Consider the following 25,357-nt stretch of genomic DNA (forward strand, 5'->3'; position numbering starts at 1 on the left):
GAATTGGATTGCATTGTTATTGTGTTGCTGTGTATTGTTTGGTTGGATTGATAAAAAAAAAAAAATATCCATCCATCCATTTCTACCGCGTATTCTCTTTTGGGGTCGCGGGGGGCGCTGGCGCCTATCTCAGCTACAATCGGGCGGAAGGCGGGGTACACCCTGGACAAGTCGCTACCTCATCGCAGGGCCAACACAGATAGACAGACAACATTCACACTCACATTCACACACTAGGGCCAATTTAGTGTTGCCAATATAATAATAAAATAAAATCGATGTTTTAAATATGAGAATCAATTCTGAATCGCACAACGTGAGAATCGCGATTCGTATTCTAGTAGATTTTCCCCCCCACACCACTATTAAAAACTACTTCCCAAAAGGAATGCAACATTTCCGACAGCCCTTGAACGTCTCAGGAGCAAAGCTCATTGACTGCGTTAGAGTGGGAGCTCCGAGTCAGAAGGACGAGCGGCGGCTTACCTGCCCACCAGAGTCCGGGATCGTGAACTCGCCGACCGGGGACGTGGAAAATAGCAAACCCGTCGCTTCTGACTAAGGAAAGTAAAAGGACATTTCGAAGTGAGTTTCGCGGGACTTACGCGTAGGACCCGAGGAGCGGGCATGTTGAGGAAATGATAGCCGAGTGAGAAGTGACTTCCAGGTGGACAAATGGCGTGATTCCCCCCCGCGCGACACCACCGTCATGTTTCCGTGGAAGCGACAGAAAGTTTCACCAGGAAACCAACTCGCTTTGTGACTCCTTTTTTTTTCTTTTCTCTAAATTTTTTTTTTTTTACTTCTTTATATCCCAACCCAGCGGCAGAGTCCGCCGACATGTCCAACCCCGCGTTGAGGAAGAACCACTGGACCTCCCGGGTGAACGAGTGCTCCGTGTCCCAAGATGCCCGCGGGGACTTGAACGTACCACTGCGCGGGGGAGCGGAGAACGGAGAGTTCGTTCTGATCGGGCAACCCCAGCAGGATAAAGTGCTTTACAACAGTGGACATTTGTCTGATGGGGAGCTTCTTCTGGAGGTGGAGAACCTTCCCGTCTCAGGATTACCGCTTTACGACGTGCGGACACTCATTCAGAGCTGCAAAGGTCCGGTCAGGTTGAAAACCGTCAGGCAAGGTAAGCCCTCGAAGTGACGTCACCACTCCCATACAGAACTCCTTAAAACAGGGGTGGCAAACGTACGGCCTGCGATCCTGATCCGGCCCGCGGCCAGGTTTTATCCGGCCGGGGGATGAGTTTGCAAAGTATAAAAATGAGCCGACATTTTTGAATGAAAAAACTGCTGCTCGAAATGTGTCCACTAGATGTCGCAATAGCAATTATTTGTATCTTTCTAATCTAGATTATGCTCATACTTGCCAACCCTCTCCCGAAAACCTCGCGGGACAAATTTTCTCCCGAAAATCTCCCGAAATTCAGGCGAAGCCGGAGGCCACGCCCCCTCCAGCTCCATGCGGACCTGAGTGACGTGTATAAAGAGCGTGTCTGACGTTATAACTGTAGAATGATCGAGGGCGGGTTCTTGGTTTCTTACGTGGGTTTATCGTTAGGCAGTTCCATTAACGTCCTCCCAGCGCAGTAAAACAACACACAACAACAGCAGTCAATCAATCAATCAATCAATCAATCAATGTTTATTTATATAGCCCTAAATCACAAATGTCTCAAAGGACTGTACAAACCACCACGACTACGACATCCTCGGAAGAACCCACAGAAGGGCAAGGAAAACTCACACCCAGTGGGCAGGGAGAATTCACATCCAGTGGGACGCCAGTGACAATGCTGACTATGAGAAACCTTGGAGAGGACCTCAGATGTGGGCAACCCCCTCCCCTCTAGGGGACCGAAAGCAATGGATGAATAGCACTGAAAAGAAGGCGAACAGGAAAGGTCACCAAATTAACAGCGCAAAACAGAAAATAAAGCACTACACACAGGAAACAGCCACAAACTCTAAATGAGGCAGGACAACCTGGTGGAGTTTCATTTATTAACCCGTTCTGCTGGTGGTGTGCCTCCGTATTTTTTCAATGAAAAAAATCTGCCCTTGCTCAAAAAAGGTTAAAGGGGAACATTATCACCAGACCTATGTAAGCGTCAATATATACCTTGATGGTGCAGAAAAAAGACCATCTATTTTTTTAACCGATTTCTGAACTCTAAATGGGTGAATTTTGGCGAATTAAACGCCTTTCTGTTCATCGCTCATGTGGTGATGACGTCAGAACGTGACGTCACCGAGGTAACACACCCCCCATTTTCATTTTCACATTACAAACACCGGGTCTCAGCTCTGTTATTTTCCGTTTTTTCGACTATTTTTTGGAACCTTGGAGACATCATGCCTCGTCGGTGTGTTGTCGGAGGGTGTAACAACACTAACAGGGAGGGATTCAAGTTGCACCACTGGCCCGAAGATGTGAAAGTGTCTGCCGCCAGACTCCCATTGAATGTGCCGGAGTGTCTCCACATTTTACCGGCGGTGACAGACATGGCACAGAGATGTATGGATAACCTGCAGATGCATTTGCAACGATAGTCAACAAAATCACAAAGGTGAGTTTTGTTGATGTTGACTCATGTGCTAATCAGACATATTTGGTTGCGGCGTGACTGCCAGCTAATCGATGCTAACACGCTACGCTAATCGGCGCTAACATGCCATTTACCGGCGGTGCTAAAGCAGATATGAATAGCGTCAATAGCTTCAGTTTCTTCTTCAATACTTTCATACTCCAACCATCCGTTTCAATACATGCGTAATCTGTTGAATCGCTTAAGCCGCTGAAATCCGAGTCTGAATCCGAGCTAATGTCGCTATATCTTGCTGTGGTATCTGCCGTTGTTTGTTTACATTGGCAGCACTGTATGACGTCACAGGGAAATGGATAGTCGCATCGCAAATAGCGTAAGTCAAGCACTTTAAAGCTTTTTTTAGGGATGTTCTGGGACCGGTAAAATTTTGAAAAAAACTTAAAAAAATACACACCGGGAACTGATTTTTATTGTTTTTAACCCTTTTGAAATTGTGATAATGTTCCCCTTTAGAAAACATGACTGCACATCATAACGGCAGCTACACTTTCCATCTTAAAGATCTAAACACAATATTTGGGCATCAATTTGTCCAGGTCTGTACTATTGTATTGTTTTTTATGCAATATTAATTATCTAAAAGTTTGTTTTTCTCTTTTAAAGGCAGGTCGCACATTAAAATTCTGCTCTTTTGGTGGGGCAAGCACCAATTAAATTGATTTCAATTAGTTTCAACAGGGGACTCTGATTCAAGATGCATGTTTTTTTTTTTGCAGTTGATTATTTTAGGTGAAATTGTCTGTTATTTGATATTATTATTATTGCCTTTGTCATTGCTGCATGCTTTGCTTTTTGTATGCTCGTTGGTGGCGAGACTTGTCACATTTTTTAGCAGCTCGCAAGAATGGGAGCATCGGGGCCAGCTCGGCTGGTCTGACTTGTTCATGGTCATCTCGACCCAGCAGGGCCCAGTGGGTTTGAGACTGAGCCCCTCTGACAGGTTCTTAGCAAAGCTACTCTTTTACGTTTCTCCCAGCGAACCGCTCTTTGTAAACAAGTGAAGTGCTAAATTGTTGTGTGTTGTTGCTCAGTTCAGCCTTGCGGTCGTAGATGGAGACCACAGAAACTTTGTAGACCAGCTATGGACTTGGAACACTTGATCCATCCATCTTCTTCCGCTTATCCGAGGTCGGGTCGCGGGGGCAGCAGCCCAAGCAGGGAAGCCCAGACTTCCCTCTCCCCAGCCACTTGGTCCAGCTCTTCCCGGGGGATCCCAGCCGGGAGACATAGTCTTCCCAACGTGTCCTGGGTCTTCCCCGTGGCCTTCTACCGCGTTCTGGGGAAGTTGCTGAGAAATCACTTTCTGAAAACAGTAGCATTCTCCTTTCAGATAATGTAAACATGTTTCTACATTTACCTATTTGACTAGACCTGGGAAAAATTAAGCTTTTCAATCTGGCCCGCCAGACATCCTCAAATAATTTTTTTAGATGTTAAAGTTCGAAACTGTAGCTGCCGTTATGATGTGTAGTTACGTTTTCAAGTTAAGGTAAGTCTTGAATTAGACCAGTGTTTTTTAACCATTGTTAGTGTGCCGCGAGATATTGTTTGGTGTGCCTTGGAAAATTATGCAACTTCCACCTAATTGGTCCAAAAAATATTTTTTTTTGGCAAATCAATAATTATAATCTGCAAATAATGTGCCGTTGATTAGTGTCTGTACTGTGTAGAAATCGGCTGGGTAACCACGTAATACTCCATGTCAGTAGGTGGCAGTAGGTAGTTCACTGCTTTGTAAAAGTCGGAATGTGTAGGGTGAGACGGGGATGGTTTGTTGTGATCCCAAAATGCAGATTACAGCGGGAGGCAGGGTGCAGGTAAAAAAATATGTAATGCTTAAACAAAAATGAATAAAAGGGAAAGGAAATGGCTATGGCAATGCAAAACAAAAGTCAAACTGAACTGGCTACAAAGTAAACAGAAAAAAGAAATGCTGGACGACAGCAAAAACTTACGACGTCCACAAAGTACATCCGTACATGATGTGAGAATCAACAATGTCCACACAAAGAAGGGTAGCAACAACTTAAATAGCCTTGCTCGCTAAACACAAAGCAGGTGAATGGTTATAGCGCTCAAAGGAAGACATGAAACTGCTACAGGAAAACACCAACAAAACAGAAAGGGCCACCAAAATAACAGAGCAAGACAAGAACTAAAGCACTACACACAGGAAAACACAAAAACTCAAAATAAGGCAGGATGACTTGTTGGAGGTTAATTTTTTGGACGTTTTCTGCTGGTGGTGTGCCTCCGGATTTTTTAATGAAAGTGATGTGAAGTGAATTATATTTATGTAGCGCATTTTCTCTAGTGACTCAAAGCGCTTTACATAGTGAAACCCAATATTTAAATTACATTCAAACCAGGGTGGGTGGCACTGGGAGCAGGTGGGTAACGTGTCTTGCCCAAGGACACAACGGCAGTGACTAGGATGGCGGAAGCGGGAATTGAACCTGCAACCCTCAAGTTGCTGGCACGGCCACTCTACCAACCGAGCTAAACCGTGCCTTGCCTCAGAAAAGGTTGAAAAACACTAGTAGACAAATTATGTCAATGGTTGGAATCTGCGCTTTTTGCATGATGTACTGGTTGCTATGGTAATCTAATTAGTTACTATGGTAATCTACAAACCCCGTTTCCATATGAGTTGGGAAATTGTGTTGGATGTAAATATAAACAGATTACAATGATTTGCAAATCCTTTTCAACCCATATTCAATTGAATGCAATACAAAGACAAGATATTTAATGTTCAAACTCATAAACTTTATTTTTTTTGCAAATAATAATCAACTTAGAATTTCATGGCTGCAACACGTGCCAAAGTAGTTGGGAAAGGGCATGTTCACTACTGTGTAACATCACCTTTTCTTTTAACAACACTCAATAAACATTTGGGAACTGAGGAAACTAACTGTTGAAGCTTTCAAAGTGGAATTATTTCCCATTCTTGTTTTATGTAAAGCTTCAGTCGTTCAACAGTCCGAGTTCTCCGCTGTCGTATTTTACGCTTCGTAATGCGCCACACATTTTCGATGGGAGACAGGTCTGGACTGCAGGCATGCCAGTCTAGTACCCGCACTCTTTTACGACGAAGCCACACTATTGTAGCACGTAGCTTGGCATTTTCTTGCTGAAATAAGCAGGGGCGTCCATGATAACGTTGCTTGGACGGCAACATATGTTGCTCCAAAACCTGTATGTACCTTTCAGCATTAATGGTGCCTTCACAGATGTGTAAGTCACTCATGCCTTGGACACTAATATACCCCCATACCATCACACATGCTGGCTTTTCATCTTTGCGCCTAGAACAATCCGGATTGTTCTTTTCCTCTTTGATCCGGAGAACACAACATCCACAGTTTTCCCCCCCAAAAATTAAAATGTGGACTCGTCAGACCACAGAACACTTTTCCACTTTGCATCAGTCATCTTAGATGAGTTTAGACCCAGGCGGCGTTTCTGGGTGTTGTTGATAAATGGCTTTCGCTTTGCATAGCAGAGCTTTAACTTGCACTTACAGATGTAGCGACGAACTGTATTTAGTGACAGTGGTTTTCTGAAGTGTTCCTGAGCCCATGTGGTGATATCCTTTAGAGATTGATGTCTGTTTTTGATACAGTGGTCCTTGAAACACCTGGGTCTGGTCCTCCTCAGGGTATAGATCGATCACTTTGTAGGTTCAATGTGCACAATTGAAACGCTTAGTTGCTGAGTCAGCAGTGTATTTATACACCATACGTTTAAAATGAGGTATTTCCTTGCCTATTAGGGAAAGACGTTAATGTCTTTTTGTTTCATTTTAGCAAGTGCAGTTATCAGTCAGAGTTTTTTAATTTAGTTTTTAAACAGTAATACTAACCGTTTAAAGAAGAATTCTCCACTTTGTGCCAAAAACAAGACAACAGTCATACATTTAGAAACCATAAACTCACTTTTGAAGTTTATTATCAAGATTTAACACTTTTTGTTGGATAAAATTGGTCCTATCCCTACTGTTTCGAGCCGCTAACATCACATACTTCACCCCGGCCAAGTCTTATGACAGACCGAGACCTCTTTTTCTCCTTGGCCTTTGCAGCCCTTTGAGACACTTGTGATTTAGGCCTATATAAATAAACATTGATTGATTGATCGGCTACATATTGTTTTTGTGCTCGTCTTCAGCAGGCCAGTCTTACGTCTTTTAGAACGTGGACTAATTAATACTATCAAAATTGTCTCGTGTTCCTATTGAGGGAAATTGATTTAGCGTTGAGTTTTCTTTATTTTTATGACTATTTACATTGTAGATTGTCCCTGAAGGCATCAAAACTATGAATGAACACATGTGGAGTTATGTACTTAACGAAAAAAGGGGAAATTACTGAAAACATGACAAGCGATAGAAAATGAACGGATGGACGTTTTATATTGTAGTTTCTTCAAAATAGCCACCCTTTGCTCCGATTACTGCTTTGCACACTCTTGGCATTCGCTCCATGAGCTTCAAGCACACCTGTGAAGTGAAAACCATTTCAGGTGACTACTACTTGAAGCTCATGGAGAGAATGCCAAGAGTGTGCAAAGCAGTAATCAGAGCAACGGGTGGCTATTTTGAAGAAAATAGAATATAAAACATGTTTTCTTTTTAGTTATTTCACCTTTTTTGTTAGGTACATAACTCTAAAATGTGTTCTTTGAATGTTTTGATGCCTTCAGTGACAATCTACATTGTAAATACCGTATTTCCTTGAATTGCCGCCGGGGCGCTAATTAATTTAAAACCTCTTTTCACTCCGGCGCTTACCAAAGGCATGCGGTAAATTTAGGCCTGCGCTTAAAAATTTGAGTGTGATGTAAGGATACCATCATGAAAAGCACATTTAATAAAAAAAAACGTTATTATGGTCTTACCTTTACTTATAAATGATCAAAAGTATCCATAACTTGTTTATAGAAGTCTTCCTTATCTTTCTTCAGTTTTAAAAGTCTCTCCGTCTTGATGGAGATATTCCTTTATTACCTCCTGCTTTGATTGAAAATCCAGTTTAGAAAACAGTTTTATTTTAGATATGTAATCCTCCATGTTAAAAGTGTAATCGAGAGGAAAAAGTAAACACACGCTGCTCACTCTTGCTGCTTGTTGTCACTTCTTCTGCAGCCGAGTAGTCGCAAGAACGATCACTAGCGCCCTCTACCACCAGGCGGCGGGAGTCATTTAATGACTCATCTTTGACACACGCAGCTACGGTATATTGATAAAACATAGCTGCTTACTGTTCTTTTTAGCATATTCAATAGCTACTGAATAGCTCTTAACCTTCTTCCCTTTTTGCGATTTCAAATGATTGAAATCAGCCTCTTCCATTTTGAAACTGATGACAGGTGAAGTGTCACTCGTGACGTGACGCGTTTGACCAGGCGGAAATTCTAGGCATATGCTAATTATTTCGCGAAAGGCGTTTGACCCGTCGGAAATTCAAGACATCCATTTTCTACCGCTTATTCCCTTTTGGGGTCGCGCGGAGGGCGCTGGCGCCTATCTCAGCTACAATCGGGCGGAAGGCGGGGTACACCCTGGACAAGTCGCCACCTCATCGCAGACATGCGCTAATAAAAATTAAATTTTGCGAAATGAGTTTGACCCTGCGTTAATCCTAAGCGGGCGGTAATGCTTAGTTATTTTGCAAAACGAGTTTGTAATTCTAGTCAGGTGCATACTATATACCCGGCGGCAATACAAGTAAATACGGTAGTTATGAAAATAAAGAAAACACATTCAAATGAGAAAGTGTGTCCAAACGTTTGGCCTGTACTGTATATCGTTATCGTTTTATCGCCCAGCCCTAGTTGCAAATATGCAGTTTGCTCTCCAACTTGTTCACCATCCTCAGTTCTTGTTGACTGAGCTTAGAGATTGTGCAAGCCTACAGTGAAGTCAGGAGGAGGTACAGTAACTACAGTCAAAAGTTTCATCCTATCGCACAGCTGCTACTCCTTTCACCATCTGGGAATGTCTGGTGTCACCGCCGTACAACCGTCACGTGATCCCATTCCATTTGATAGTTTTAATAATTTACGCTGTCTGGGAATTTCCCTCCCTAATCGGTTTTAATTGGGAAAATATGCTCGGCTACGAGGGGCCATCTGTAAAATCAGGTTGACCTAATTTTTACCGGAGAACGCGTGCCAGTTTGTCACTTTAATCAAGTGTGATGCGAGCAGGGAATACGTCGGTCGCGGCGCCGTTCTGTTCCAGAAGCTCTGCTACTATCCACTACCAGCTGTGGTCGTAGAGTTATGAAGGTGTGATGTCGGGTCCGACACATGCGGGCTCCGTGTGGCGCTGAAGAGACGCCCATTTGACTGTGTGAAGTGAATCATATTTATATAGCGCTTTTCTCTATTGACTCAAAGCGAAACCCAATATCTAAGTTACATTTAAACCAGTGTGGGTGGCACTGGGAGCAGGTGGGTAAAGTGTCTTGCCCAAGGACTCAACGGCAGTGACTAGGATGGCGTGAGCGGGAATCGAACCTGCAACCCTCAAGTTGCTGGCATGGCCGCTCTACCAACCGAGCTATGCCGCCCGTGTATTGATCCTGCAAAGCTACGGTTGGGTTATGTAATTGGGGAGCAGCTGATTTCATTTCATTCTGTGCTTTCTGGGTATGGGCTTGTGTGGCATAAAGCAGTGGTTCTCAAATGGGGGTACGCGTACCCCTGGGGGTACTTGAAGGTATGCCTAGAGGTACGTGAAATTTAAAAAAAAAATATTCCAAAAATAGCAACAATTCAAAAATCCTTTATATATATATTTATTTCGGCAATCTTCACATAAAACAAAGAACAACAACAAAAAAAGAAAAAAACAAACAAACACTCATTTGAGCAATGATTGAGCCGAAAGGGTGTAGGTTGAAGCAACGCTTATATAAACCTTCCCCATCACAACAAGAACAAGGTTCAAAATATATAAAATCTAAAACATGCTTCACTTATATTACTTTTTTTTTTTAAACAATATATAAGCAACATATATGTAGCACACGTCTCATATACACAGTTTAACATTTAAATCAAACATATACATTTGTACACTTATATATACACAATTTATTTGAATTCCATATAAAGTGGTAATATATACTTTTTAATATAACCTATATGTATAATTATGAAATCATAAATTGTATGTCTATACATATTATATATTATTGTCTTTCTAAAACAATGTTTGCCCTTCTTTCTTATATTTACTAATGATAAATGATTTAAAAAGCTTTTTAAACTGGTTTATGTTGGTGCTGTGTTTTATTTCATCCTTTAAACAGTTCCATATTTTAACCCCTGCTATTGTTATACCCATTCGTTTCTGCGTTGTTCTACAATATTGGATCTTAAAAAGTAGTTCTCCTCTTAAATTATAATTCCCTTCTCTTTGTAAAAATCTTCTCTGTAACCCAGTTGGAAGTAAATCTTTACTTGCTTTATAATCAATCAATCAATCAATGTTTACTTATATAGCCCTAAATCACTAGTATCTCAAAGGGCTGCACAAACCACTACGACATCCTCGGTAGGCCCACATAAGGGCAAGGAAAACTCACACCCAGTGGAACGTCGGTGACAATGATGACTATGAGAACCTTGGAGAGGAGGAAAGCAATGGATGTCGAGCGGGTCCAACATGATACTGTGAAAGTTCAATCCAAAATGGATCCAACACAGTCGCGAGAGTCCAGTCCAAAGCGGATCCAACACAGCAGCGAGAGTCCCGTTCACAGCGGAGCCAGCAGGAAACCATCCCAAGCGGAGGCGGATCAGCAGCGCAGAGATGTCCCCAGCCGATACACAGGCAAGCAGTACATGGCCACCGGATCGGACCGGACCCCCTCCACAAGGGAGAGTGGGACATAGAAGAAAAAGAAAAGAAACGGCAGATCAACTGGTCTAAAAAGGGAGTCTATTTAAAGGCTAGAGTATACAAATGAGTTTTAAGGTGAGACTTAAATGCTTCTACTGAGGTGGCATCTCGAACTGTTACCGGGAGGGTATTCCAGAGTACTGGAGCCCGAACGGAAAACACTCTATAGCCCGCAGACTTTTTTTGGGCTTTGAGAATCACTAATAAGCCGGAGTCCTTTGAACGCAGATTTCTTGCCGGGACATATGGTACAATACAATCGGCAAGATAGGATGGAGCTAGACCGTGTAGTATTTTATACGTAAGTAGTAAAACCTTAAAGTCACATCTTAAGTGCACAGGAAGCCAGTGCAGGTGAGCCAGTACAGGCGTAATGTGATCAAACTTTCTTGTTCTTGTCAAAAGTCTAGCAGCCGCATTTTGTACCAACTGTAATCTTTTAATTTGGGACGTCTTGAGTTGGATGAGATCTGGTAGTTTTAAATCAAATGTTTTTATAAATAATCCATTAGTGTGTTCTCGGGTTCCTGTGTTATGTATCAGTCTGATGGCCCTTTTTTTGCATTATGAATAGTGGTTGGATGTTTGTCCTGTATGTATTTCCCCAAACTTCTAGACAGTAACTCAAATATGGTAAAACAAGTGTACAATAAAGAGTGTGTAATGTTTTTTTGATTAAGAATGTGCCTTGTTTTACCCAGGACAGCAATACTTTCACGCCAACTTCCCTTTGATGTATGTAATGTGTGACTTCCAGCAGATCCTGTGGTCCAAGATCCCACCCAAAAATTTGATTTTGTTTACTCTTTCTATACTAACATTGTCTATATATAATTTTACATCTATATCATTTCTCTTATTTCCAAATAACATAAAGTTAGTTTTATTTAGGTTTAATGATAATTTATTAGCATCAAACCATTTTTTTTAGTTTACACATCTCCATGGTGACGGTCCTCAGGAGCTGCTGCAAGTCCACATCAGAACAGAGTACATTCGTGTCATCCGCAAATAACACATATTTAAAGTTTTCAGTTACTTTACAAATATCATTTATATACATGATGAACATCTTGGGCCCTAAGACTGACCCCTGTGGTACCTCACATTTAATATTTAACCAACATGATTTTTTTTGTGATATCTGTACAAACTGCTTTCTATCTTATATTGAATAATACTTCAACAAAATATGAATGTAAGTTCATAAACTGTGAAAAGAAATGCAACAATGCAATATTCCAGAGTACTGAAGCCCGAAATGAAAAGGCTCTATAGCCCGCAGACTTTTTTTTGGGCTTTGGGAATCACTAATAAGCCGGAGTCCTTTGAACGCAGATTTCTTGCCGGGACATATGGTACAATACAATCGGCAAGATAGGATGGAGCTAGACCGTGTAGTATTTTATACGTAAGTAGTAAAACCTGCTTTTTGCAGATGATGTGGTCTTGATGGCTTCATCTGACCGGGATCTTCAGCTCTCACTGGATCGGTTCACAGCCGAGTGTGAAGCGACCGGAATGAGAATCAGCACCTCCAAGTCCGAGTCCATGGTTCTCGTCCGGAACAGGGTGGAATGCCATCTCCGGGTTGGGGAGGAGACCCTGCCCCAAGTGGAGGAGTTCAAGTACCTAGGAGTCTTGTTCACGAGTGGGGGAAGAGTGGATCGTGAGATCGACAGGCGGATCGGTGCGGCGTCTTCAGTAATGCGGACGTTGTACCGATCCGTTGTGGTGAAGAAGGAGCTGAGCCGGAAGGCAAAGCTCTCAATTTACCGGTCGATCTACGTTCCCATCCTCACCTATGGTCATGAGCTTTGGGTCATGACCGAAAGGATAAGATCACGGATACAAGCGGCCGAAATGAGTTTCCTCCGCCGGGTGGCGTGGCTCTCCCTTAGATATAGGGTGAGAAGCTCTGCCATCCGGGAGGAACTCAAAGTAAAGCCGCTGCTCCTCCACATCGAGAGGAGCCAGATGAGGTGGTTCGGGCATCTGGTCAGGATGCCACCCGAACGCCTCCCTAGGGAGGTGTTTAGGGCACGTCCAACCGGTAGGAGGCCACGGGGAAGACCCAGGACACGTTGGGAAGACTATGTCTCCCGGCTGGCCTGGGAACGCCTCGGGATCCCCCGGGAAGAGATAGACGAAGTGGCTGGGGAGAGGGAAGTCTGGGTTTCCCTGCTTAGGCTGTTGCCCCCGCGACCCGACCTCGGATAAGCGGAAGAAGATGGATGGATGGATGGATAGTAAAACCTTAAAGTCACATCTTAAGTGCACAGGAAGCCAGCACAGGCGTGATGTGATCAAACTTTCTTGTTCTTGTCAAAAGTCTAGCAGCCGCATTTTGGACCAACTGTAATCTTTTAATGCTGGACATGGGGAGACCCAAAAATAATACGTTACAGTAGTCGAGGCGAGACGTAACAAACGCATGGATAATGATCTCGGCGTCTTTAGTGGACAAAATGGAGCGAATTTTAGTGATATTACGGAGATGAAAGAAGGCCGTTTTAGTAACGCTTTTAATGTGTGCCTCAAAGGAGAGCGAGATGTCACCTCAGTAGAAGCATTTAAGTCTCACCTTAAAACTCATTTGTATACTCTAGCCTTTAAATAGACTCCTTTTTTAGACCAGTTGATCTGCCGTTTCTTTTCTTTCTCTCCTATGTCCCACTCTCCCTTGTGGAGGGGGTCCGGTCCGATCCGGTGGCCATGTACTGCTTGCCTGTGTATCGGCCGGGGACATCTTTGCGCTGCTGATCCGCCTCCGCTTGGGATGGTTTCCTGCTGGCTCCGCTGTGAGCAGGACTCTCGCTGCTGTGTTGGATCCGCTTTGGACTGGACTCTCGCGACTGTGTTGGATCCATTATGGATTGAACTTTCACAGTATCATGTTAGACCCGCTCGACATCCATTGCTTTCGTCCTCTCCAAGGTTCTCATAGTCATCATTGTCACCGATGTCCCACTGGGTGTGAGTTTTCCTTGCCCTCATGTGGGCCTACCGAGGATGTGGTAGTGGTTTGTGCAGCCCTTTGAGACACTAGTGATTTAGGGCTATATAAGTAAACATTGATTGATTGATTGATTGATTGAATGAATATTCAGTGTTGACAGCTAGATATTTTGTGGACATGTTCCATAGATATTGATGTTAAAGTTTTCTTTTTTTGTGAAGAAATGTTTAGAATTAAATTCATGAATCCAGATGGATCTCTATTACAATCCCCATAGAGGGCACTTTAAGTTGATTATTACTTCTATGTGTAGAAATCTTTATTTATAATTGAATCACTTGTTTATTTTTCAACAAGTTTTTAGTTATTTTTAAATCTTTTTTTCCGAATACTTCAAAAAAGACCACTACAAATGAGCAGTATTTTGCACTGTTATACAATTTAATAAATCAGAAACTGATGACATAGTGCTGTATTTTACTTCTTTATCTCTTTTTTTCGACCAAAAATGCTTTGCTCGGATTAGGGGGTACTTGAATTAAAAAAATGTTCACAGGGGGTACATCATTGAAAAAAGGTTGAGAACCACTGGCACATTCTAAACATGTCAAGCTATAAACCCATTCATGCTATGTACCGCGTTTTCTGGACTATAAGGCGCACCGGCTCATAAGGCGCATTAAAGAAGTCATATTATGATTTTTTTCTAATTGGAAAACACTTTCATATAGTCTACAAACCCTGTTTCCATATGAGTTGAGAAATTGTGTTAGATGTAAATATAAACGGAATACAATGATTTGCAAATCCTTTTCAACCCATATTCAATTGAATGCACTACAAAGACAAGATATTTGATGTTCAAACTCATAAACTTTGCAAATAATAATTAACTTAGAATTTCATGGCTGCAACACGTGCCAAAGTAGTTTGGAAAGGGCATGTTCACCACTGTGTTACATAACCTTTTCTTTTAACAACACTCAATAAACGTTTGGGAACTGAGGAAACTAATTGTTGAAGCTTTGAAAGTGGAATTCTTTCCCATTCTTGTTTTGTGTAGAGCTTCAGTCGTTCAACAGTCCGGGGTCTCCGCTGTCGTATTTTACGCTTCATAATGCGCCACACGTTTTCCATGGGCGAGAGGTCTGGACTGCAGGAAAGTACCCGCACTATTTTTTTTTACAAAGCCACGCTGTTGTAACACGTGCTGAATGTGGCTTGGCATTGTCTTGCTGAAATAAGCAGGGGCGTCCATGAAAAAGACGGCGCTTAGATGGCAGCATATGTTGTTCCAAAACCTTTCAGCATTAATGGTGCCTTCACAGATGTGTAAGTTACCCATGCCTTGGGCACTAATGCACCCCCATACCATCACAGATGCTGGCTTTTGAACTTTACGTCGATAACAGTCTGAATGGTTCGCTTTCCCTTTGGTCCGGATGACACGATGTCGAATATTTCCAAAAACAATTTGAAATGTGGATTCGTCAGACCACAGAACACTTTTCCACTTTGCGTCAGTCCATCTTAGATGATCTCGGACCCAGAGAAGCCGGCGGCGTTTCTGGATGTTGTTGATAAATGGCTTTCGCTTTGCATAGTAGAACTTTAACTTGCACTTACAGATGTAGCGACCAACTGTATTTAGTGACAGTGGTTTTCTGATGTGTTCCTGAGCCCATGTGGTGATATCCTTTAGAGATAAATGTCGGTTTTTGATACAGTGCCGTCTGAGGGATCGAAGGTCACGGTCATTCATTGTTGGTTTCCGGCCATGCCGCTTACGTGGAGTGATTTCTCCAGATTCTCTGAACCTTTTGATGATATTATGGACCGTAGATGTTGAAATCCCTAAATTTCTTGCAATTGCACTTTGAGAAACGTTGTTCTTAAACTGTTTGACTATTTGCTCACACAGTTGTGCACAAAGGGGTGTACCTCGCCCCATCCTTTCTTGTGGAAGACTGAGCAATTTTTGGGAAGCTGTTTTTATACCCAATCATAGCACCCACCTGTTCCCAATTAGCCTGCACACCTGGTGGGTCTGGCAATGAACAGGGATGTCTCTCTGACACCCCTGCAGCAAACCTACTTGGATGTTGCTCCCCAAGCCTTGTCGTGTGTGTTAATGTCGACACCGGGCCTAAAAGCTGATTGGTGGAGAATGATTAAGTGTTGTTGTGTATCTTAGAGTGACGCATGCTTATGGAAGTGTGTGCACGGGAGGGAATTTGTGTTGGAATTAGGTCGGTTGTTTGCATAAGGTTGGCAATAAAAGTTTAAAAGAGTGCTGGACTTTGTGACTTCTTCCGGAGGCTACATTACATTATCTTACTTTACTTTAATTTCTTTTCAGGTAAATAAAACTTCCCTCTTTTTGAAGGTGCGGCGGTTTTTATTTTGCCGTGGCCGGCCGCCACGATCAATTACACTAAGGGGAGCCCGTAAGAACCAGATGAGTCGCCCGCTGGCCTGTTCTAAAAATAGCTCAAATAGCAGCACTTACCAGTGAGCTGCCTCTATTTTTAAAATTTTATTTATTTACTATCAAGCTGGTCTCGCTTTACTCAACATTTTTAATTCTAAGAGAGACAAAACTCAAATAGAATTTGAAAATCCAAGAAAATATTTTAAAGACTTGGTCTTCACTTGTTTAAATAAATTAATTAATTTTTTTACTTTGCTTCTTATAACTTTCAGAAAGAAAATTTTAGAGAAAAAAATACAACCTTAAAAATGATTTTAGGATTTTTAAACACATATACCTTTTTACCTTTTTAAATTCCTTCCTCTTCTTTCCTGACAATTTAAATAAATGTTCAAGTAATATTTTTTTTTATTGTAAAGAATAATAAATACCATTTAATTAAATTCTTAATTTTAGCTTCTGTTTTTTCAACAAAGAATATTTGTGAAATATTTCTTCAAACTTATTATGATTAAAATAAAATAAAAAAAATATTCTGGCAAATCTAGAAAATCTGTAGAATCAAATTTAAATCTTATTTCAAAGTCTTTTGAATTTCTCGAAAAATTTTTGTTCTGGAAAATCTAGAAGAAATAATGATTTGTCTTTGTTAGAAATATAACTTTGTCCAATTTGTTATACTTTATAACAAAGTGCAGATTGGATTTTAACCTATTTAAAATATGTCTTAAAAATTATAAAATTAATCTTAATAAGGAAAAATTCTTAATGATGTTCCATAAATTCTTTTTTACATTTTTTTTCAAAAAGATTCCAATTAGCTAGTTTTCCTATCCATTTTTTATCGGTTGAATTTTGAATTTTAAAGAGTCGAAATAGAAGATAAACTATGTTTCAAAATTTTATTTTCATTTTTTTCGTAGTTACTATGGTCATCTATCTAGTTACTATGGTAATGTAAGGTAGCTCAGACGAGGCACCAAACAGTGTGGGTGGGGAGCGTTTCCACAGACGCGGAAGGAGATTTTCACAACAAAGTTCTAATGCTTAGTGATGTATCTGATATATCAGATCGTAGGTGGGTTTATTTTGTACCCTTCGCGTTCATATTTTACTGTTTGTTGATAGTAAAATGTGTCGATCCAAAGGGGGTTTGACGTTCATATTTTGTCAATATTCATTGTTTTATCCTTCATAGAAAAATGTAAACTTCCATTGTCTTTTAAGGCGGTCTGTCATAACGTTTTTAGCATTCAATCAGACATTATGGTGAGGTTTTGTATTAGTATTTTTTTTAAATATAAAATATTCATTGTTTTATCCTGTATCCTAATATTCATTGTTTTATCCTTCGTAGAAAAATGTAAAATTCCATTGTTTTTTAAGGCGGTCTGTCATAACGTTTTTAGCATTCAATCAGACATTATGGTGAGGTTTTGTATTAGTGTTTTATAAAAATAGAAATACCGGCCCCCCAGACACATTTTTTTCTCTAAGTCAAAATAATTGCCCAAGCCTGCTCTAACTGGACTCATTAGGAAAATAAAGTCCCTTCTTCAGCAAAAAGAGCCCGAAGTTTGCACATCCTTAGTGTGCCTTAAATTGCTCTGTATTAGTGGACTAGCCTTTGAAGGAGGATCTTTCATGCATTCTGTATTTCAATAGAGAGCTTAAAATTAAGTGCCGACACACATCGAGAGACAATTTCATCCTGAAGTACGTAAGGTGCTTATACTCACACATCTTCCCTTCTCTCGCCCCATTCACATGCTCATAGACAAACCCTGTTTCCATATGAGTTGGGAAATTGTGTTAGATGTAAATATAAACGGAATACAATGATTTGCAAATCATTTTCAACCCATATTCAGTTGAATACGCTACAAAGACAACATATTTGATGTTCAAACTGATAAACATTTTTTTTTGTGCAAATAATCATTAACTTTAGAATTTGAGGCCAGCAACAAGTGACAAAGAAGTGGTAAAAGGTGGCAATAAATACTGATAAAGCTGAGGAATGCTCATCAAACACTTATTTGGAACATCCCACTGGTGTGCAGGCTAATTGGGAACAGGTGGGTGCCATGTTTGGGGATAAAAACAGCTTCCCAAAAAATGCTCAGTCTTTCACAAGAAAGGATGAGGCGAGGTACACCCCTTTGTCCACAACTGCGTGAGCAAATAGTCAAACAGTTTAAGAACAACGTTTCTCAAAGTGCAATTGCAAGAAATTTAGGGATTTCAACATCTACGGTCCATAATATCATCAAAAGGTTCAGAGAATCTGGAGAAATCACTCCACGGAATCGGCATGGCCAGAAACCAACATTGAATGGCCGTGACCTTCGATCCCTCAGATGGCACTGTATCAAAAACCGACACCAATCTCTAAAGGATATCACCACATGTGCTCAGGAACACTTCAGAAAACCACTGTCACTAAATACAGTTTGTCGGTACATCTGTAAGTGCAAGTTAAAGCTCTACTATGCAAAGCGAAAGACATTTATCTCTGGGCCCGAGATCATCTAAGATAGACTGATGCAAAGTGGAAAAGTGTTCTGTGGTCTGACGAGTCCACATTTTGAATTGTTCTTAGAAATATTCGACATCATGTCATCCGGACCAAAGGGGAAGCGAACCATCCAGACTTTTATCGACGTAAAGTTCAAAAGCCAGCATCTGTGATGGTATGGGGGTGTATTATTGCCCAAGTCATGGGTAACTTACACATCTGTGAAGGCACCATTAATGCTGAAAGGTACATACAGGTTTTGGAACAACATATGCTGCCATCTAAGCGCCGTCTTTTTCATGGACACCCCTGCTTATTTCAGCAAGACAATGCCAAGCCACATTCAGCACGTGTTATAACAGCGTGGCTTCGTAAAAAAGGAGTGCGGGTACTTTCCTGGCCCGCCTGCAGTCCAGACCTGTCCCCCATCGAAAACGTGTGGCGCATTATGAAGCGTAAAATACGACAGCGGAGACCCCGGATTGTTGAACAACTGAAGCTCTACATAATACAAGAATAGGAAAGAATTCCACTTTCAAACAATTAGTTTCCTCAGTTCCCAAACGTTTATTGAGTGTTGTTAAAAGCAAAGGTGATGTAACAGTGGTGAACATGCCCTTTCCCAACTACTTTGGCACGTGTTGCAGCCATGAAATTCTAAGTTAATTAGTTCCAACACAATTTCCCAACTCATATGGAAACAGGGTTTGTAGAAGCACACGCGTGGAAATGAAAGCCGGAGATCTTTGCTTAAGTCAAATTCTGAAGAAAGAAATGGGAGTCCTCGCACCGCGGCTCGAGGATACAAAGGTGGAATAATTGTTTCGTGGTCAGGAGGGGTGTCTGACTTCCTCCAGTGAGAAAGGAAATAAGCACTTCCATACGCAAACGTTGCCAAGCAGACTGGTAATTCAAGCACAAGCGGGTTTAATTAAATCACGGAGAAACTCTCTACTTAGCAAACCACAATGAAAAAGGGAAAGAAGCAGAGAAATGATCTTATCGCTAATGAGGATCAATTCATCGCACCGTTTTGGGGAAACTCATCAAACCGTGCGGCTTAATGTTTCCCAGTCTGGGATAAACTGCCTGCTTGTTACATGAATATAATTCATATTTTACGCCGTGTAAAAAATGTGGTCACATGTGTCAAAATGTGAAGCTGATCTCCACAGACAGACGTGCGTGCGACATTCCTCGCAGGCAAACCACGAACTGAGGCTTAATTTCAAGAAGTCCAAACATTTTAATGTAAAATGATTTTTCAATAGTCACCATCGTGATGGTGCGTTTGCCCAATACTAGCACACTTTTCTACAAACTTAAAAAGAGGAGTTTGTGGTCTGCATGAAGCCGACTCTATTTGGGGAATGGGTTCAGATTTGCAACACAAATCAGTTGAGGACTCCGTTTAGTTGAACAACTTTTTTAGATTGCATTGAATCCATCCATCCATCCATCTTGATCCGCTTATCCGAGGTCGGGTCGCGGGGGCAACAGCCTAAGCAGGGAAGCCCAGACTTCCCTCTCCCCAGCCACTTCATCTAACTCTTCCCGGGGGATCCCGAGGCGTTCCCAGGCCAGCCGGGAGACATAGTCTTCCCAACGTGTCCTGGGTCTTCCCCGTGGCCTCCTACCGGTTGGACGTGCCCTAAACACCTCCCTAGGGAGGCGTTCGGGTGGCATCCTGACCAGATGCCCGAACCACCTCATCTGGCTCCTCTCGATGTGGAGGAGCAGCGGCTTTATTTTGAGTTCCTCCCGGATGACAGAGCTTCTCACCCTATCTCTAAGGAAGAGCCCCGCCACAAGGTGGAGGAAACTCATTTCGGCCGCTTGTACCCGTGATCTTATCCTTTCGGTCATGACCCAAAGCACATGACCATAGGTGAGGATGGGAACTTAGATATACCGGTAAATTGAGAGCTTCGCCTTCCGGCTCAGCTCCTTCTTCACCACAACGGATTGAATCGTGTCACTTTTATTGTCTTTGTTAATAGCAAATTGCATTCATTTTAAGGTATGGTGTGATGTCACACTATTAGCATAGCACCGACAGTCTGTAGTTGAAATCTAAGCCTGATCCAAACAATATCATGGTATGGCAGTGTAAACAATACATTGATTTATTAGTCGATACTAGGGATGGGTATTATGGCATAAAGCCTATATTGTGATATATATTGCTGACTCCTGCGATAATGATGTATGTCTCAATATATTATTTGTCATATAAATGAAAATACAAACCCCGTTTCCATATGAGTTGGTAAATTGTGTTAGATGTAAATATAAACAGAATACAATGATTTGCAAATCCTTTTCAACCCATATTCAGTTGAATGCACTACAAAGACAAGATATTTGATGTTCAAACTCATAAACTTTATTTTTCTTGAAAATAATAATTAACTTCAAATTTCATGGGTGCAACACGTGCCAAAGTAGTTGGGAAAGGGCATGTTCACCACTCTGTTACATCATATTTTCTTTTAACAACTCTCAATAAACGTTTGGGAACTGAGGAAACTAATTGTTGAAGCTTTGAAAGTGGAATTCTTTCCCATTCTTGTTTTATGTAGAGCTTCAGTCGTTCAACTGTCCGGGGTCTCCGCTGTCGTATTTTACACTTCATAATGCGCCACACATTTTCGATGGGAGACAGGTCTGGACTGCAGGCGGGCCAGGAAAGTACCCGCACTCTTTTACTAGGAAGCCACGCTGTTGTAACAGGTGGTTTGGTATTGTTTTGCTGAAATAAGCAGGGGCGTCCATGATTACGTTGCTTGGATGACAACATATGTTGCTCCAAAACCTGTATGGACCATTCTGCATTATTAGTGCCTTCACAGATGTGTAAGTTACTCATGCCTTGGGCACTAATACACCCCCATACCATCAAAGATGCTGGTTTTTGAACTTTGCTCCTATAACAATCCTGATGGTTATTTTCCTCTATGTTCCGGAGGACACCACGTCCACAGTTTCCAAATATAATTTGAAATGTGGACTCGTCAGACCACACAACACTTTTCCACTTTGCATCAATCCATTTTAGAAGAGCTCGGGCCCAGCGTTCCTTTGTGTTGTTGATAAATGGTTTTCGCTTTGCATAGTAGAGCTTTAACTTGCACTTACAGATGTAGCAACCTACTGTAGTTACTGACAGTGGTTTTATGAAGTGTTCCTGAGCCCATGTGGTGATATCCTTTTACACACTGATGTCTGTTTTTGATGCAGTACCGCCTGAGGGATCAAAGGTCCGTAATACCATCGCTTACGTGCAGTGATTTCTCCAGATTCTCTGAACCTTTTGATGATTTTACGGACCGTAGATGGTAAAATCCCTAAATTCCTTGCAGTAGCTCGTTGAGAAATGTTGTTCTAAAACTGTTCGACAATTTGCTTACAAAATGGTGACCCTCGCCCCATCCTGAGCCCATTTGGTGTGATATCCTTTACACACTGATGTCGGTTTTTGATGCAGTACCGCCTGAGGGATCAAAGGTCCGTAATACCATCGCTTATGTGCAGTGATTTCTCCAGATTCTCTGAACCTTTTGATGATTTTACGGACCGTAGGTGGTAAAATTCCTAAATTCCTTGCAATAGCTCGTTGAGAAATATTCGACAATTTGCTTACAAAGTGGTGACCCTCGCCCCATCCTGAGCCCATGTGGTGATATCCTTTACACACTGATGTCGGTTTTTGATGCAGTACCGCCTGAGGGGTCAAAGGTCCGTAATACCTTCGCTTACGTGCAGTGATTTCTCCAGATTCTCCGAACTTTTTGACGATTTTACGGACCGTAGATGGTAAAATCCCCAAATTCCTTGCAATACCTCGTTGAGAAATGTTTTTCTAAAACTGTTCGACAATTTGCTTACAAAGTGGTGACCCTCGCCCCATCCTGAGCCCATGTTGTGACATCCTTCACACACTGATGTTGGTTTTTGATGCAGTACCGCCTGAGGGGTCAAAGGTCCGTAACACCATCGCTTACGTGCTGTGATTTCTCCAGATTCTCCGAACTTTTTGACGATTTTACGGATCGTAGATGGTAAAAATCCCTAAATTCCTTGCAATAGCTCGTTGAGAAATGTTCTAAAACTGTTCGACAATTTGCTTACAAAGTGGGGACCCTCGCTTCATCCTTGTTTGTGAATGACATAGCATTTCATGGAAGATGTTTTTATACCCAATCATGGCACCCACTTGTTCCAAATTAGCCTGCACACCTGTGGGATGTTCTAAATAAGTGTTTGATGAGCAGTCCTCAACTTTATCAGTATTTATTGCCACCTTTCCCAACTTCTTTGTCACGTGTTGCTGGCATCAAATGCGGCATAGCTCGGTTGGTAGAGTGGCTGTGCCAGCAACTTGAGGGTTGCAGGTTCGATTCCTGCTTGTGCCATCCTAGTTACTGCCGTTGTGTCCTTGGGCAAGACACTTTCCCCACCTGCTCCCAGTGCCACCCACACTGGTTTAAATGTAACTTAGATATTGGGTGTCACTATGTAAAGCGCTTTGAGTCACTTGAGAAAAAGCGCTATATAAATATAATTCAGTAATGTTAATGATTTGCAAAAAAAAAAAAAAAAAGTTTATCAGTTTGAACATCAAATATGTTGCCTTTGAAGCATATTCAACTGAATATGGGTTGAAAATTATTAGCAAATCATTGTATTCCGTTTATATTTACATCAAACCCAATTTCCCAACTCATATGGAAACGGGGTTTGTAGATCGACCGGTAAATTGAGAGCTGAGCCGGAAGGCAAAGCTCCTTCTTCACCACAGCGGATCGATACAGCGTCTGCATTACTGAAGACGGCGCACCGATACGCCTGCCGATCTCAAAATGGAGCTGTGATAAAGCTTCCCTGCTTAGTTAGCCGGTTCTCCCTGCGACCCGACCTCGGATAAACGGAAGAGGATGGATGGATGGATGGATGGAATTATCCGGCTTAATGTAGACCGGGCCTTCAAAGTGGCCTTGCACCTAGAGGAATATTAGCCGCTAACAACAATGCCACAGGGTGTTGATAAATTTGCAGAACAAGGTTAGAATGTGTCATTTATCACGATCTAACAATAGTATTAAAGTCACTGTCATTGGCAAAATATATAACAGTCATACATTTAAACAGAACACAAGCAGCTAAGCACGCGAGTTTAGCAAAGATACACATGAGCAACAGCGTAGAAAATTAAAGTCATAAGCTTCATATCTGTGAGGCTGCGACTTTAATCTATCCGGTGCCTAGGATGGGTTGACAAATCTTCTCAAAAGGTCTCTTCTGAGTCCTACTCCGTCAATCCCACCGCCGCTCTCCTGAGCTTAATCTCAAAGCTCACAGGTATGAAGATGCTTAGTGTTTGCATAATTAACCTCCAACTTCTTAAGGTGAGCATTACGTGACCTTTTAAAAGACTCATCAACATTTCAAAGGTTTTTTTTTAATTGCGGTTTCTCAGTACATTTTTTTTTTATTGCCAAGTCTAATGTTCAAGTCACAATGCATTATGGGAATTGATTGATTGAGAAGTTTATTGACATCTTTAAGAATTGAATCCATGTAATGCTTTAAAAAGGCAAATGGATGGCACAAAAAGCAAAAAAGGCTTGTTTCCATTGTGGTCTATTAAATATTCATCACATTTGATACATTAAATAATAAAATATATATAACCTGTAAGATTTATATAAAAAATTACATGAAAAAATTTATAAATTATGTACGTAAGGTGATTTTAAAAACAATATATTTACAAAAAATGGGGGGTGTATACACCGTGTACATGACACTATGTACTGACTATTCACATGTTGACGCCAAGAGTGTGCAAAACAAGATAAGAAAATATATATACACTATAACCACATATAAATATATATACACTATAGCCACATTTAAATATATATATATACAATATATATATATATATATATATATATATATATATATATATATACAATAACCACATATAAATATATATATTCACTATAACCACATATAAATAAATATACACTATAGCCACATTTAAATATATATATATATATATAGACTGTATATACAATAACCACATATAAATATATATACACTATAAGCACATGTAAATATATATATACAGTATATCCACACACATATATATATATATATATATATATATATATATATATATATATATATATATATATATATATATATTTATAGTGTATATATCTTTATATGTGGATATAGTGTATATATATTTATATATATACACACACACATATACACTATAACCACATATAAATATATATACAGTATAACCACATATATATATATATATACACTATAACCACGTATAAGTATATATATATATATATATATATATATATACACAATATAACCACATACGAATATATATATATATATATATATATATATATATACACTGTAGCCACATATAAATATACATACACTATAACCACATATAAATACACTATAACCACATATAAACATATATATACTATAACCACATATAAATATATATATATATATATATATATATACAATATAACCACATACGAATATATATATATACACTATAGCCACATATAAATACACTATAACCACATATAAATATAAATACACTATAACCACATATATATATATATATATACACTATAACCACATATAAATACACTATAACCACATATAAATATAAATACACTATAAACACACATATATATATATATATATATATATATATACACACTATAACCACATATAAATATATATATACACTATAATCACATAAATATATATACACTATAACCATATATATATATATATATATATATATACACACCATAACCACACACACACACATATATATATATATATATATATATATATATATATAT

General features: G+C 40.5%; 1 protein-coding gene across 6 annotated transcripts in view; it reads left to right on the forward strand.

Annotated features, from left to right (window-relative positions):
• The first annotated feature begins 409 nt into the window (after nt 1-409).
• The window catches only part of magi1b (membrane associated guanylate kinase, WW and PDZ domain containing 1b), a 436,989-nt gene continuing 412,041 nt past the window's right edge, over nt 410-25,357 (forward strand). For all 6 annotated transcript variants that reach the window (XM_061875249.1, XM_061875251.1, XM_061875250.1 and 3 more), the window contains exon 1: nt 410-1,138. In XM_061875249.1, coding sequence (XP_061731233.1) covers nt 841-1,138 — 298 coding nt within the window. In that variant the 5' untranslated portion in view covers nt 410-840. The remainder of the gene's footprint in view (nt 1,139-25,357) is intronic.

The sequence above is a fragment of the Nerophis ophidion genome, linkage group LG16 (assembly GCF_033978795.1).
Source record: "Nerophis ophidion isolate RoL-2023_Sa linkage group LG16, RoL_Noph_v1.0, whole genome shotgun sequence".
Classification (NCBI taxonomy): domain Eukaryota; kingdom Metazoa; phylum Chordata; class Actinopteri; order Syngnathiformes; family Syngnathidae; genus Nerophis; species Nerophis ophidion.